This window comes from Balaenoptera musculus, chromosome 2, assembly GCF_009873245.2.
Source record: "Balaenoptera musculus isolate JJ_BM4_2016_0621 chromosome 2, mBalMus1.pri.v3, whole genome shotgun sequence".
Taxonomy (NCBI): Eukaryota; Metazoa; Chordata; class Mammalia; order Artiodactyla; family Balaenopteridae; genus Balaenoptera; species Balaenoptera musculus.
Window position 1 is genome coordinate 133040150 of NC_045786.1, and position 15808 is coordinate 133055957.

A 15808-nucleotide genomic window follows, 5' to 3' on the forward strand; every position below is an offset into this window, starting at 1 on the left:
AGTTGTCTGGACACTAACTGCTGAAACAAGATTGTATTTGATGATGAAATGCAACCACGAGAATGAGCAGAAAAGTCATGGGACGGCTGCAAGCTCACCCAGAAGTGAAGGAAGAATTTCCCCAGGGAGGAAATTCTAAAAGGACAGAGGATGACAAAATACATTTGTTTTCTGACTCCAGTCCATTCACACTGCTTGTGCAGTTGACTGGTTACACACAACTCCTCCCCATTTGGAAGTCCTCCCATAGCCGACAGCTGTCCTCCAGCTGGGAAGGAAAGATGGAATTCCTTCCAAAAATTAGGTAACCGTGCTCTTCGTGGGCAGATGGAGACTGTTTGGAGCCTGACTATTGAAGAGCATAAATATAAACATAGTGAAGAAAGAACTGAGAAACACCCGTAAACAGAAGATCCATTTTGTTCCATAATCTATGCCAGTGAAGGAAAGCTGTCACCTAAGAAAACTAAAATGAGGGGAGAGAGGAGGGAAAGAAACACACATGACTCTTACCCAGGCCCTGACTCTGCTGTTCCCACTCGATGGTGTCCGGCACCTGGTAGGTGGCTCCCTCCAAAGAGACCACGTTTCCCTGCTCTAAGCCAGGTTCCTGAGACGTGATGCCAGGGACAGTAAACCCAGGCGGCTCGGTGTCACCACCCAAGGTCTCATCCAGGGAGTCTGCATCTTTATCCTCCTCATCTTCCTCCTCCTCATCTTCTTCATCCTCATCTTCTTCTCCCTCTAGGCAAGAAGAAAGCAAAGGGAACATGAAGAAATACAGTGAGTGCATACAAATGAATCTTTGGAAATGACCCAAACACTACAAAACAATCATGATTGGCCTTTCAAAACAAATTTTATAGCCAAAGTTGAGCAATATGAGCTTTGCGGGATTACAGGCCCACTGTATACTCACATTTTAAACTTTCAAAACCACAGCTATGTCAGATGATTATCATGCATTATGTTTATTGGGAGTCAAAGTTCAGGTAATACGGATTTTTGTTAAAGCCATATTTATACTTACAAGGGTAGGAAACATCCTCTTCCTGTTTTCTGGAGATCATTAAAGATTTATCTGTTAGAAAGCACACTGAAATACTAACAGAATTTAAAAGGAGTGTTCCAATCTCTTTCTATCTCATAATACTAAACAAGAGAATTCATTATGTTGGCACAGTTTTCTTTCTGTTCTTCTTCCACATTAGTGAGTAGAACTCACAACAGTGTTAAGTGAGAGGTCCATAAATCCACTCCTGTATCTGTGTTCCTTACAGAGGAGTGACCCAAGAGACGGGAAACCATTACATCAACGTTCTCCATACAATTCTAAAGGGGACTGGGAAATGAAATATTGATCAAGGACAGTCAGAAAAGCAACACATGAAAAAAATCATTATCATTACCATCATCATAAGAGTTAAATTCACAACGTGTCATCTGTGGTGCTTCAAAAACTGTTGGTTTAGGAAACATAAGGCCCCCAATTTCATTTTATTTCATTAATTTTAATTTTCTAGGAATACTTTGAGCCCCCACCCACATCCTGAAGTCACCCCTGAAGCCCTGGACAAGGGCCCACAAAATCCACTGAAGGCCTTTTCCTTGGTCTCCCCCTTGCCTCCAAACACAGTGGTGATTGCAACAGGGAACGCTCTTTAGATGGTAAAGAGGAGAGGGAGGAGTAAAGCCACCCAAGAATTCTGAGACTTTCCTTTTCCTCTTCCAGACAATTTTCTCCACATATATCCCTCTTCATCTATCATTTACAGGTTTTCTTAACTTAAAAAAATATTACCTCTAATCTTTCTCAGTCTTATATATCCTTTAACTTTGTGGGCCTTAATACCTGTCACTGTTCCAAAAATTCAACAAATATTTATCAAACACCTAGTTCCAGGCACTAGGGATAGAGCAATGATGTTTCTGCCTTCATGGAGCTGATATGTCCCTCAGGAGATGTACAGCAAACAAAGAGATATACAAATAGATATACAATACATTACACTCTGATTAAAACCAGCAAGAAGATAGAAAATGCCCGGTACTACTATTATAGATGGAGAGATCAAGGAAAGTTTTTCTGATAAGGTAAAGTCTGAACAGAGATCATACCAAAATAATGAATTCTCTTGTTTCATTTAGGTCATTAAAGATTCCAAGCAGAGGAGAACAGAGGGAACAGCAAGACCAAAACCTTGAGGCAGATGTCTGCTTGCTGTGTTCTAAGAATGGCAAAGAAGACTTGGCTGGGGGGCGGGAGGGACAGAGAGAATACAGGAAATGAGGGGGAAGGGGTAGGCAGGGGCCACATCTAACATATATTTATAAAGAATGACTCTGCTGCAGGGCGGAGTATAGGCTATATCAGAGCAAGAGACAAAGCAGGGAGACCCAATAGGAGGCTATTTCAAAACCCAGGGGAAAAGGAGAGCAGTGGTCAAATCTGGGATGTAATTTGAAGGTAGAGCCTTGCTGATAATTACAATGTGCGATGTGGGAGAAAGACCCCACTTTACTGAAAACGGGAACTAAAGAATAAAGAGCAAAATCAAGAATTTTATTTGAGATATATTAATTGTGTGGTGCCTTGTGCCTATGACATACAAATGGAAATGTTGGAAGTCTAAGGAAGGTCAAAGCTAGAAATAAAAACCTAGGAATCATCGACTTATAAATTATATTTAAAGCCTGAGACTGGCTGAGATCACCAAGAGAATGAGAGTGGATGAAAGCGAAGTGGTCCAGCCCAAGCCCTGGACAATCGAACATTTAGAGGTTGGCCAGCAGAGGGAGATCCAGCAAAGGAGACAGAAAAATGACCACAGGTGGGAGAAAAACTAAGATTGAGGGACTGAGTAACAAACTGAGACTCTGGCTTTGACATTTGGGAAGTCATTAGTGACCTTGACAGAACTTGTTTCCCTGGAATGGTAGGGACAAAAGTCAGACTGAAGTGCTTCCAAAGAAAATTAGGAAAATGGAAGTAGACACAGCAAATAGAGAAAACACAAGAAATTTGAAAAAGAGAACAGGGACATTAGGGGGTAGCTGGAAGGAGATATGGGGTCAAGGGTAGGTTCTTAAAATAGGAGCTACTAGAATTTGCTTGTAATTGATGAGTAATATCTGGTAGACAGGGGGAAATTGATGACGCAGGAGAGAGCAGAGAGCGGCTAGAGGAATGTCCCAAGAGATGAGGTATAATGGACAGGTTACACACATGGACCCTGGAGCCACACAAACTTATTATGGCTGAGTGATTTTGGACAAGTTACTGAATTTTGGTGTGCCTCAGCTCTCTCACTGTAAAACTGGTATGAGTCCTACCTCACAGGGCTGTTGTAAGGATTACATTAGTTAATATATCAGGTACTTAGAACTAAGCCTGGCACATAGTGGCCACCATATAAGGTTGGCTTCTTTGCTATTACAGAGAGGGGAGGGGACCCAGTGCACGGCCAGCTCAACTACATCCTCTGCCGTAGCAGGCACAGGTGCCAGCGGGTGGGTAGATTTGGTGGTGGGAATACGTGAAAGTTATCATATTTCTTTACTTAGTCAAATAAAAAAATGGAAAGGAGAAGAGAAATGTTGGTGGTTTGAGGCAACAGGAAAAAGTGTGAAATAGTCATCTTGAAGAGTGTGTGAGTGAATTCTTGGGGAAAATGAGGTAGGACCGCCAGGCAACCCTATGAGTCCACATGAGATGTGATGTCATAAATTTAAAGTAAGGCGTGTTAAGATGATCGTGTGTTTTTCTTCAGCCACATTCAGCTGCTTGGGTGCAGGAATGGGTGGAGGGGTAGAGTAGGCAGAGACATTTAACCAGAGCCAAGTTTTGCTAGGAGAGCTCAATTGGGGAGGGGGGGACGAAGAAGCAGTTGATTGTGTCTGGGCATCTAATGTACAGCATGGTGACTATGATTAACAACACAGTATCATATACTTGAAAGTTATTAAGACAGGAGATCTTAAATGTTATCACCATACCAAAAAAAATGGCAATTATGTGAGGGTATGGAAGTGTTAACTAACCTTACTGTGGTAATCATTTTGCAATATATATATATATATATATATATATATATTGCAAAATGATTACCGTGTGTGTGTGTGTGTGTGTGTGTATCAAATCATCACCTTAAACTTACATATGTTATATGTCAATAAAATCTCCATAAAGCTGGGGGGGTAAAAAAGATGGACCAGGGACTCTAGCTAAAGAGAAGTTGAGAAGGACAGTGGATAGAGAAAAAGTAACAGGGTCACTGGATTATGGAGAAAACTACCAGGGATCATCAAGACTATTTGACAATTTTGCTGACCTTCCTGCTATAGACAGAAATTTGTCATAGGCTAAAAAGAACATTTCATTATTTTTAAAATGTTATAAAATCACTTTTAGTTAAGTTTCCTCTCCACAAACCTAAGAGGGTTGTACTAGATGGAATAATTGTGACAATATGATACTGATCCCCTAAGAACGTCAAAGGCGAAGCCAGAGCTCTGAGCCATGGATTTCCAGCTCTCATCATTGAACCGTTGTCCTCTGACCCAGCAGTCCCCAACCTTTTTGGCACCAGGGACCGGTTTCGTAGAAGACAATATTTCCACAGACCGTGGGGGTTGACGGGGGATGGTTCAGGCAGTAATGCGAGAGATGGGGAGCAATGCGGAATGGCAGATGAAGTTTGGCTTGCTCACCCGCTGCTCACTTCCTGCTGTGCAGCCCGGTTCCTAACAGGCCACGGCCCGGTACTGGTCCACGGCCCTGGGGTTGGGGACCCCTGCTCTGACCACCACCAACCACCAAGGACAACTTCTATTTGGTCCTCAGTGTGTTCAGTCAGTTCCTCTTCTTTAAAATATAGAGCTAACTATATGATCCAGCAATCCCACTTCTGAGTATATATCTAAAGGAAATGAAATCATTGTCCTGAAGGAACATCTGCAGCCCCACATTCACAGCAGCATTATTCACAAGAGCCAAGGTAGGGAAACAACCTAAGTGGCCATCAATGGATGAATGGATAAAGATGTGGTATATATTTATAAATACTTATATGTATTATTCATATTATATAATTTATATTATACCCATAAATAGGTGTAATATAATATAAATATATTATAACATAAATGGAATATTATTCAGCCTTTAAAAAAAAAAAAGAAATCCTGTCATTTGCAACATGGATGAACCTGGAGGGCATTATGCTAAGTGAAATAAACCAGACAGAGAAAGACAAATACTACATGGTATCACTTATACGCGGAATCAAAAAAAAAAAAAAGTCTAACTCATACAAAGAATAGAAAAGTGATTGCCAGGGTCTGCCGTTACAGGTGGAAATAGGGAGAAGTTGGCAAAAGGATACAAACTTTCAGTTATAAGATGAATAAAGTTTGAGGATCTAATGTATAACATGGTGACTACAGCTGAAAACACCATATTGTACAATTGAAATTTGCTGTGAGAACAGAACTTAAATGTTCTCACCAAAAATAAAAAAGGTAAATATGTGAGACAATGAATGTGTTAATCTGATGGTGGAAATCCTTTCACAATGTATGTGTGTATCAACTCACCAGCATACACGTTAAATATCTTACAATTTAATTTGTCAATTATACCTCAGTAAAGCTGAGGGGAGGAATACAGAGCTATAAAAATAATGAACGGGACCTCAAAAGTCATCTTCCTCCATCCTTTTGCATCCTGAGGAGAGGGCAGCATCTATGCAAGTCTACGCAAACAAAATGTTTGCTGCCTTCACGATGGGATTTGGAGGACCTTGCTCAGGTCAACGTGTCTCATGTCTCACAATCTCTCCCACACTCACCCCCCATGGTAAAGCCTTCCTTCTCCTCCCTGGCCTGAAATGCCCGACATGAGATGTCTAACTCCAAGCCAGACAATAAAACTGAGGAATACTCTCTCCAGAAACACATGATTGAGTAATATACAATTATTCAATTGTATATTGAGAAAGGGAAAGGAAGGACCCTGTCTGACGTGTGGGGTGAAAGAGGAAAGTCTTCTCCTTGTCCCAGCAACACTGACCTTCAACACAAAGGACTGTATAAGGTTTACTAGTTGTCACTTTTAATACCTGAGCAAGCCTGGGGAGACAGCTATAGAAAAAGGAAGTTTCAGAAACTGTGCAGAGAAAATAGGAGGGAGACAAGCCTTACAGGAGTGAGAGTTCTCCTTTAGTCTAGCTTTATTCCCTCATTATCTTTTTCTGCCAGGGAATTTTCTTATTTTTTAGGAGGCTACAACCATTTTGTAGCTGTTAAACATCTTTAGTAGAATGTCACCTGTACCCTGCTGCAATTTCCAGTGGAATGTTGACTACTATTACAGATCAGTAACAAAAACAGGTATGATAACCTTTCTAATGTTAGCAAAATAATGTATTTTACAGCAGCTTGGCCCAGAAAGGTGAAAAACTATTGGATAAAGGAAGGACAATCTTGTCCTCTGCTGTATCACCAGTGACCAACCCAGTGCCTGGCAGTCTGCAGCACTCAGTATTTGCTGAATGAATTGATAGATGGAGGAATGCACAGTCAGTGAGCTAGATCCAAAACAACTAGATCTAAGGAAACACAGAATAGCATTTAATAAGCAATTAGTAACACATTCCTCTGAGTAATCTTGCGACAAGCACAAAGGCAACATATCAAATGGACAGGTACAAAAGAACCCAGAGTGGTATGCATGCTTCTTGCACTAATAAAAACTGAAAAGAAAGTCATCTGTATTTAGCCAGTCTTTCAATAGTTGCATCTAAGAGAAATAATAATGTTATGAACACCTCTGAGCACAAAGGATAATCACATGAAATAATCATTCAGCAAATAAAACTGTGCCAAAAACAATAACAGGATCCCCAACTCAAAGAACTGAAACTAAACGAAGAACTCATTCAAATAACACTACCAGGTTATATGTTAAAGGCTATAGGGTAATGCTTTCTGAATTTTGTAATTTGGGGTTAAGATAAACCCAGATTTTATTTTCATTTATCTGAATCCCAAATAAGCACGTGGATCAACATAAAACACACACGCACAATTATTCCATATAAAGATAGCACAGAAAAAGAAAAAATGAACCTTTAAAAATGCTCTTGGTTTACCATTTATAACAGATACACCTCATATATCAACATCTGGCGACAGTGACCAGAGACTGAAGTTATATTTGTCCTGAGAATCCCTAAAGAACACTGCAACCCAGGAAGTGAAGGTTCAGAGAGTTCAGCCTAAGAAGTTTCTTCTAGTCATGTCCCCTGGAGTGGAAAGTGCATCCTCGTAACTGATGCTTCTTTTTCCCAGGTTGGACACCGATTACTTCATAAAACCAAACAATAACGCTGATGCTAACAGCAATCAAAGGGGCAGTCATGATGGTTTCCGAGTAACCATCTCCCGTGAGAGGCAAAATCCTCCCACCACTTCGCACCGCTCCCACTCCCAAACACCTGACATGGATTACATAAAATTCCCTGGTCATTCGTGCTGAACCAGCATCTGCTCAAGGCGTCCCACTGAATTCAGGATGCACAGTCAGGCAATGACTAAGGCTACTTGCTGTGGAGCTAACGGATTTTTCCATAGTACTCTTACCAAGATCAAGTCACTGGCTAGCATGTCCAATGTCAAGAATTCCGACACCTAACAATAGTGAGAAAACCGACTTAGGTGTCAGCCAAAGCGCCTACACAGGTGTTTGGACATTAGGCAGCTCAGCCTGCAACAGGGTCTAGAACATGGTTTGATATCTGATTGATGGGCTTGAGGTGAACTGAAACAGTTAAAATTAAAACTGTAAAACCTTAAACAGAGATGCCAGGTTACGTGCCACATGGCCAAGAGGTGCTTGATCATATTAAGTAGTGTGGCAACAGCTCAAACAGAGAAATGGCCTGTTGCAAGTGGCAGGAAGAAAAAAAAATATGTCTAGACAGTACCATCTCTAAGCCAATTTCATGTGTCTGGCCACTCTCTGACAGAATCTCTTCACGGCTGTTTCATAACCCATAACAATACCTTGTACTTACATGGGGCTTTTCTTCTGAGGAAGTCAAAATGCTTTGCAGGCATTATTCTCCAAATGTACACAGTTGGCTAAGGAGAGCAAGTTTTATAAGCTCTGTATTACTTACAGCCTACTTCGCTGGTGATATAACTGCCTCGGGTGCTCAAATATCACAAGAGAGCCTCAAATGGGTTTGTTAAACCCCAAATTTTGACTCTCCAGGTCAGGCCTGTTTTCTTTATTTACTGCAAACATTTCTGCCTAAGGTTACCAAAACCAAGAGTTTTCATTTTGTTCAGAACCAGGGCCATGATCTTCCCAACAAAATCAATAGAAGATATGGAAGAAAGTTTGCCCTGTGGTCTGGGCCCGAATAATCTGGTTCTGCTACAAAGTCCAGTTACCATTTAATAGGCAGTTCCCACCAAAGATGCTCAGTTTCTCTCAATCTATTTTTATCACAGTTTAGACATTTTAAGATTTCCAGAAGATAGAGACATACCTAGCATTCCCAGAGTATTGCTAATGAGTCCAAGGGGAACCCTTGGTTGAGAATGTCACCCCAACAATAGGAGTAGGAAGAACCCCACCTGTAACACTTGTTCCCCAACATGACCTCTCTATCCTTGACTTATAGGAAAAATAGGCTCCTGCCTGTACTTTCTGTCTGTTTAGAATAGCAATGATTAATTTGAATCCTTGTCTTTTGCCTATCTATTCATTAGGTTTCAGGGTCAAACCTCTCTTTTTCTTTCCTTTACAAAGTTTAAAATTAAATCTAAGGTACACAAATTAGGACACGTGAAGAAGAGGAAGGATACCATGAAAAGAAACAGGGTGAATTCTCTGGGAAGAGGCTAAGCATGAGTCTTTCTCCCATTTCCCCTGTAAACAGAATGGCTGTGACACATCCAAGTGGCAGACTTTTAAAAGAAGAAACACTTGTTGGCAAGTGTTTTCCTGGGAACCCCTATACAATATAATCAAGAGCCACTGTAGCAAAATGGTTTTCCACACATAAAGAGCGACTGAAGTACTAAGGATGGTACTGCCTTAATTTTCCAGATTTATTTTTAACTTTGGCTTCAAATGGGATGCAAAACTTAAAGGCCAGAGAAAAAAAAGATTAAACTTGTTTTGAGGAGATGAAGCAATTCTCCAGCAGATGGCTCCCTGAGATTGAAAGGGATTGAGAAACCCCAGAAACTACTGAAATAAGACCACAAAATTCAGCAGCTCACAATGTTAAATTTCATTACATTTCTTAAATCTTAAATATTTCTGCCAACTAAGTGCTTCTTCATTTTTATCATGTAATATTAGATATATACAAGAGAATATGTATATAATGTTTCTGTTATTAAGCATAATAATGAAATCACCTCCAGAGAACTCACCATTCAGTTAAAGAACTGGAATATTACTACTGTGGCATCTATTTGCATATTCCTCTATCATCTTAACGACCTACTTCCCCTGAACGCCATAAAAAGTTACTGAACGATGAATCACTTTGCTGTACAGCTGAAACATTGTAAATCAACTGTACTTCAATTAGAAGCATGTAACGGGGAAAGAATTACTGAATGTTATATTCTGGGATGTTTTTTTCCACTCAAAATTATGACTTTAGGTTTCACACATCTAACAAAACACTGGTTTGTTAATTTCACCAATTTATGGTATTCCATTTTGCAAGCATGTCACAATTTATTTATTTAGCTTCATGTGAATAAACTTTTGGGTTATTTAGTTGTTGCCAATTTTTTTTTGCTGTTATGCATAGTACTGTTATGAACATTCATATATGATCTCTAGTGGATCTACTCACTGGTTTCTCTAAGGCATATTCCTAAAAGTGGACTCGCTCAGTCAAAAGGAATAGAGGTGTTCAACATGCTAAATGATGTCTAGATATATTTCCTTAGCTCCACATCCTTACCAACCTTTGCTATTGTCAAACTTTTTCTTTTCAATCTAGTGTGTATAAAATGATGGGTCACTGTAGAGGTAATTTGCATTTCCCTAATTATTTATGAGGTTGTGTATCTTATCATAAGTTTGTGTATCTCTGTGAAATGCCTATTCACATGTTTGCTCCTTTTTCTTTTAAGTTGTCTGTCATTTCCTATTGATTTTTTGGAGTTCTTTCTATTCTGGACACAATCCTTCATCAGTGATATGTATTACAAATACCTTCCCTAATTTTAGAAGTTGTACATTCACTGCCTTTCTAGTATATTTTTAGAAAAGTTTTCAGTTTTAATATAGCTGAATTTATCAATATTTTCCTTTGTGGTAAGCAATTTTTGTGTCATGATTTTTAAAATCCTTCTGTATCCTTAGTTCAGAAAGATATTTTATAATTTTTCTCAGATTTTTGTTTCATCTTTTACATCTGTTTTTAAACCATATGGAATTGGGTTTTGTGTATCAGGGTACATTCAATCTGATTTAATTTTTTTCCAAACGGACAACCAATTGTCCCAAAATTTTTATTGGGAAAAAAAAATGCTTTCCCCACAACTCTGTAGTGCCATCTCTATCCTACATTAAGAACCCCTACAGGAGTGTGTCTGTTTCAATGCTCTCTATTCTGTTCCATTAGTTATTTTAACTATCCCTGTCCATGACCACATTGTCTGAATATATAAAGATATAATAAGAGCTTTATAAGTCTTAATATAAAGACTCCAATTTATTCCTCTTCTTCAGCAGTGCACTGGCAATTACTTCTTGGGCTCCTCCAATTTATTCCTCTTCTTCAGCAGTGCACTGGCAATTACTTCTTGGGCTTTTGTTCTTCAATACAAATTTTTACAATAAGTTAGTCAAACTGTCATGGATTAATGAAATGGAAAAATATAATAATGAAATCTTATTTTTATTCCTTCATTCTTTCTATTTTCTTTGGGGTTCTTCTGTTTTTATAGCTTAAGGTGGAGGCTGCTTGGGTCATTAATTTTCAGATTTTCTTCTTTTCTAATAGAAGCTTTAACGGCTAAATATTTCCTTTTAAATATTCGTTTAACCTTCATCTTACAAGTTTTGATATAATATTTCACTATGATTCTGTTTTAATTATTCTTATTTTATACTATAATTTTTCTTTGATGCATAAGTTATTTAGAAGTGTGTTTTTTTAATTTTCAAAGGTACAGGACAATTTATCTTTCTATTTTAAATGTCTAACTAATTGAACAGACATCAGGGAATTGGCCTGCATGGTACCAGTTCTTTGAAATCTGTCAGGATTGCTTTATGGACTAGCATATGGTCAGTCTTTGTAAATATTTCATGTGTGCTTTAAGATAATGTGTATTCTCTAATAGTTTGGTACACTATTTTTTATATGTCCATTAGTGCATTTTGTATTAAATTTTATTTTGTTTGAAAATTTTAGCAAACTGAAACCAACACATAAAAAGGATGATACAGTTGGGCTTATCCCAAAACTACAAAGTTGTCTTAGCATTCAAAAATCAATCAGGGTTTCCCTGGTGGCGCAGTGGTTGAGAATCTGCCTGCCAATGCAGGGGACACGGGTTCGAGCCCTGGTCTGGGAAGATCCCACATGCTGCGGAGCGGCTGGGCCCGTGAGCCACAATTACTGAGCCTGCGCGTCTGGAGCCTGTGCTCCGCATTAAGAGAGGCCGCGATAGTGAGAGGCCCGTGCACCGCGATGAAGAGTGGCCCCCACTTGCCACAACTAGAGAAAGCCCTCGCACAGAAACGAAGACCCAACACAGTCATAAATAAATACATAAATAAATAAATAAAATTTAAAAAAAAATCAATCAGTATAGTGTAAAGCAACTATACTCCAACAATAAAAAAATCAATTAGTATAATTCACCATATTAACAGAAAAACCATATCATCATCTCAATTCGAAACACTGATTCGGAAAAACCATTTGAAAAAATCCAATATCCATTAATGACCAAAAAACAAAACAAAACGAAGAAGTTTCAGCAAACTAGAAAAAGGCAGAAACTTTCTCAACCTGAAAGAGGACATCTATAAAAATCCCACAGCTAACACCATATTTGGTTCCCTTGTATTTACTGTCATTATTGATATATTTGAATTTGTTCCTTTATTCATTCCCACTTTTTCTATTCTTTTCCTTCTTGTTGTCTCACTTGCTGTCTCTTGATGCTACACTCTCTATAATGTCTTCAAACTGATCTTCCTGTTCACTAACTCTCTCTTATTGCATATTTAACCATTTAATTATCAAAGGTTTTTCCCCAACAATTCTATTTTTATTTCTAAATGTTTTATTTGGTTCCTTTTTTTTTTTTTTTTCATTTTTGGCTGCATTGGGTCTTCGTCGCTGCCCACAGGCTTTCTCTAGTTGTGGTGAGCAGGGGCTACTCTTTGTTGCGGTGCACGGGCTTCTCATTGCAGTGGCTTCTCTTGTTGTGGAGCATGAACTCTAGGTGCGCGGGCTTCAGTGGTTGTGGCACACGGGCTCAGTAGTTGTGGCTCACGGGCTCCAGAGCGCAGGCTAAGTAGTTGTGGCGCATGGGCTTAGTTGCTCCGCGGCATGTGGGATCTTCCCGGACCAGGGCTCAAACCCATGTGCCCTGCATTGGCAGGCGGATTCTTAACCACTGCTCCACCAGGGAAGCCCTATTTGGTTCTTTCAAAAAATCTGCTGAGTCATTTTTGTTAGTTTCTTATTACTTGCTCATTTTTGTGACTTCATCTTTTCTTTCCTTCAACCTTTTATACCATGGTTATTTTATATTCTACTCTGATCATTTTAGTATCTAAGGTCCTGGATAAGGAGTATGCCAATCAACTGTTTGACTTTTCTGCTGACTCTCTCAATCATGGCTGTTTGTTTCCTTGTTAGTTTATTGACCTTTTATTATGATACCACATTTGCCTGATTTTAATCTGTGGGTAAACTATGCATCTCAGTTGGGCATGCTCTTTTCCAGAGAGCATTTACATCTGCTTTTGTAGGGAGTCAGGTTGTGACACAAACCTGGAACTACTTTATTCCCCTTTTAAAGATACAGACTTAATGTGGAAATTTCAGTCTGGGTCCCTCTTCCTGCTACAAGTCCAAATGTAGACTCCTGATATTACTACTGTCCTAGAGCGCCTTTACCTTTCCAATTTGCTTTCTCCTTACAGCTCACTTGTTGGGTTTCAGCTCACTTTGGGATGGATTGAGCTAAAAAGTACAGTCTTTGGAGATTTTTTCTGACTGCTTGCAATTTCATTAATGTACTAAAGCATGTGTTTCACCCAAGATCTAGGCATTTCGCTATGGTTGGGTCTGTCACAGTCTTCATCAGAAGCTGAAATCCAAACAATGAGTCTTCCAAAAGCATCCATATCATCTACATTTGTCCAATAAGTTGAGTGAGAGCGTTTATTGGTTTTTCAAACACCATTTTCAAATTCCAAATTTCACTCATAAGAGCAACTGTAATCTGGGGTGCATTTTTAAATTAGATAAAATCTCAAATGTTATTGTTTATTAAATATTCTGCTTTAAACATTTGTTTCTTTAATTCTCTCTTTTCAAAATCTCCTCACAGTGATTTTTTTAAAACCTCCTATACTAATCTATACAAATTTCTTGAAAACATTTTACTAAAGCTCAAACTTCCCAATAACTCTATAATAGTAAATATAATCATTAGAAACTTCCTCCATTCTATCCTTAACAATATTCAAAAGGTACATACGTGAGAAAATTTAAAAGCTTGAGACAAGATAATCTGCACACTTCGAACACCCCTTGAAAGATATTTTGGATTCAACCCACATTTCAGGTAGACGTTTAAAATTTTTGTTTAATTTAATATTACTTTTTTTAAATTAGAGGATTCTGCTCTTGATAATGTAATCTCCTATATCTTGTTAGCAAGCTAAAAATATCAGTCTACATAACTAACCTCACATTTACTGGTCATTACATAATCCCTTTTCAGCCCTGACCTCATATAATTAGTGTTCTCCATTATCTTCTATAAATCCTGCCCCAAATTAAACTGAGTTATCTTAATAGAGAGAGCCCTAGAGCAATAATTATAAGTTCTCAAGTCTAGCTCCTGTTCATTAAACAACTCACTTTGGATTCAGATGACAGACTCTTATGTATTTCCCTTTGGAAAATGAGACTACAGCAATATTGCTCTATTTCTCAAGGGTGCTGTAAAGAGAAACATGAAAGCTTTATTATTATTGTATCTATAAATTCTGAGCCATCCAGAATAAAGCCTTTCTCTGCAGTAACTTAGTAGTCTTAAAGGAATATTTGCTTTAAGCAAACATATGTAAAACTTGTGTATAAGAATCCACATACACTCAAAAGATAAATCATGGGTTGGTTAGGCTGATTATTGATTTTGCAAAAATACCTATGAAAGTAGATATCCCCTTTAAAACATAACTCAAGTAATTCAAAATGAGGTTTACATATTAATTAGTGGAAATGTGTTTGTTTTATCATACCTGTATATATTTACCTTCTTGAAACCAGAGTTCCTGTCTTATTCTTCTTTGTGCCCTACCCCCCAGGATCAAGCATTGTGCTTTGCAAAAAATCAGCCCTCAATATATGGTGATTGAACAGAAATAAACTGAACAGAACTTTAATTCATTATCTTCCTCCTCAAAATAAGTAGTAATGCCTTTATAGGACTCCAATATAACTTTTATTAATTTATATTATGTATTCACTTCAAATGAGCATGATATCAACTTTTTAAGGAAAATCCACCTACATGCTTTTGTCACCCTGGGGAGAGGGGTGGCCCACAGGGGGAAATGATCTTTGTACAAATTAACTCCAATAACGTTTCTAGAGAAGGATCTCCCTCCTCCCCCCTTAGCTTTTCTTCCTTCCCTCCCACTCTGGCTTCTCAAAGTGGGTTTAAAGAATAATTTAAGTTTACTGAGTTGCCTTACCTGACTAAGTGCAGGTATCAGTATGGATTCCAGTAAGAAGGAAATGAAATAATGTTCAACCCCACAGTGGGATGCAAAAAATCTAAGCAAATTCCTACTAGAAATAGATTTCTAGCATAAGGTAATTGGGAGCCACTGCTTTGTTCCATAAAAAGTGCTCAACTTCAGGCCCAAAATAAGCACTGGATTTAAAACAATAACAAGTAGAGCAAGTCAAATCAAAACATATCAATTAAAGAAGATAATGGTCCTAAAACCATCCACTACATCGCTGATCATCACTTGCCCAACACCTGGTACCTACAGACACTAGGGACACAAGGGCAGAAAGCTCTGACCCTGCCCTTAAAGAGGTTTGGAGAATTCAGTTAAGAGCACAAACTGATGATCAATGGCTGGGAAGACAGATTCATTTCGGTTGTGATACTAATAAAAATGAAATAGGATAGGTAAACACTAGACCTGATTTCTGACACTTTAAAAAATCAGAATATTTCATATAAAAATGGGAATTTTCAGCTTACCTTGGAAAAAATCTGAGATCTAGCATCACTGCACTCACATTCTCCTCCTGGCAACCATAGGAGCAGAATCTGTCTGGATCAGAGGGAGTGTGTGCTCTCTACTGAAACACACCACTCCCTACTGTCTTAGGCACCTTCCTCTTTGCTCACTTACACTATCTGCCTGGCCCCTGACCCACTGGTTGCATGCAGAGGATGTGAATATTTCACTATAACAATTAATACATAATAGTACTTGATCACAATACATAATTTTAATTGATAAATGATATAAAAAGTTCATATTTATTATGTA

The 15808-nt window shown here is 38.5% G+C and overlaps 1 protein-coding gene across 1 annotated transcript in view; it reads right to left on the reverse strand.

The window, feature by feature from the left end:
- ARMH4 (armadillo like helical domain containing 4) overlaps window positions 1-15808 on the reverse strand; it is a 138221-nt gene that overhangs the window by 90099 nt on the left and 32314 nt on the right. The window contains exon 5 of the mRNA XM_036841361.1: window positions 514-744. Coding sequence (XP_036697256.1) covers window positions 514-744 — 231 coding nt within the window. The remainder of the gene's footprint in view (window positions 1-513; window positions 745-15808) is intronic.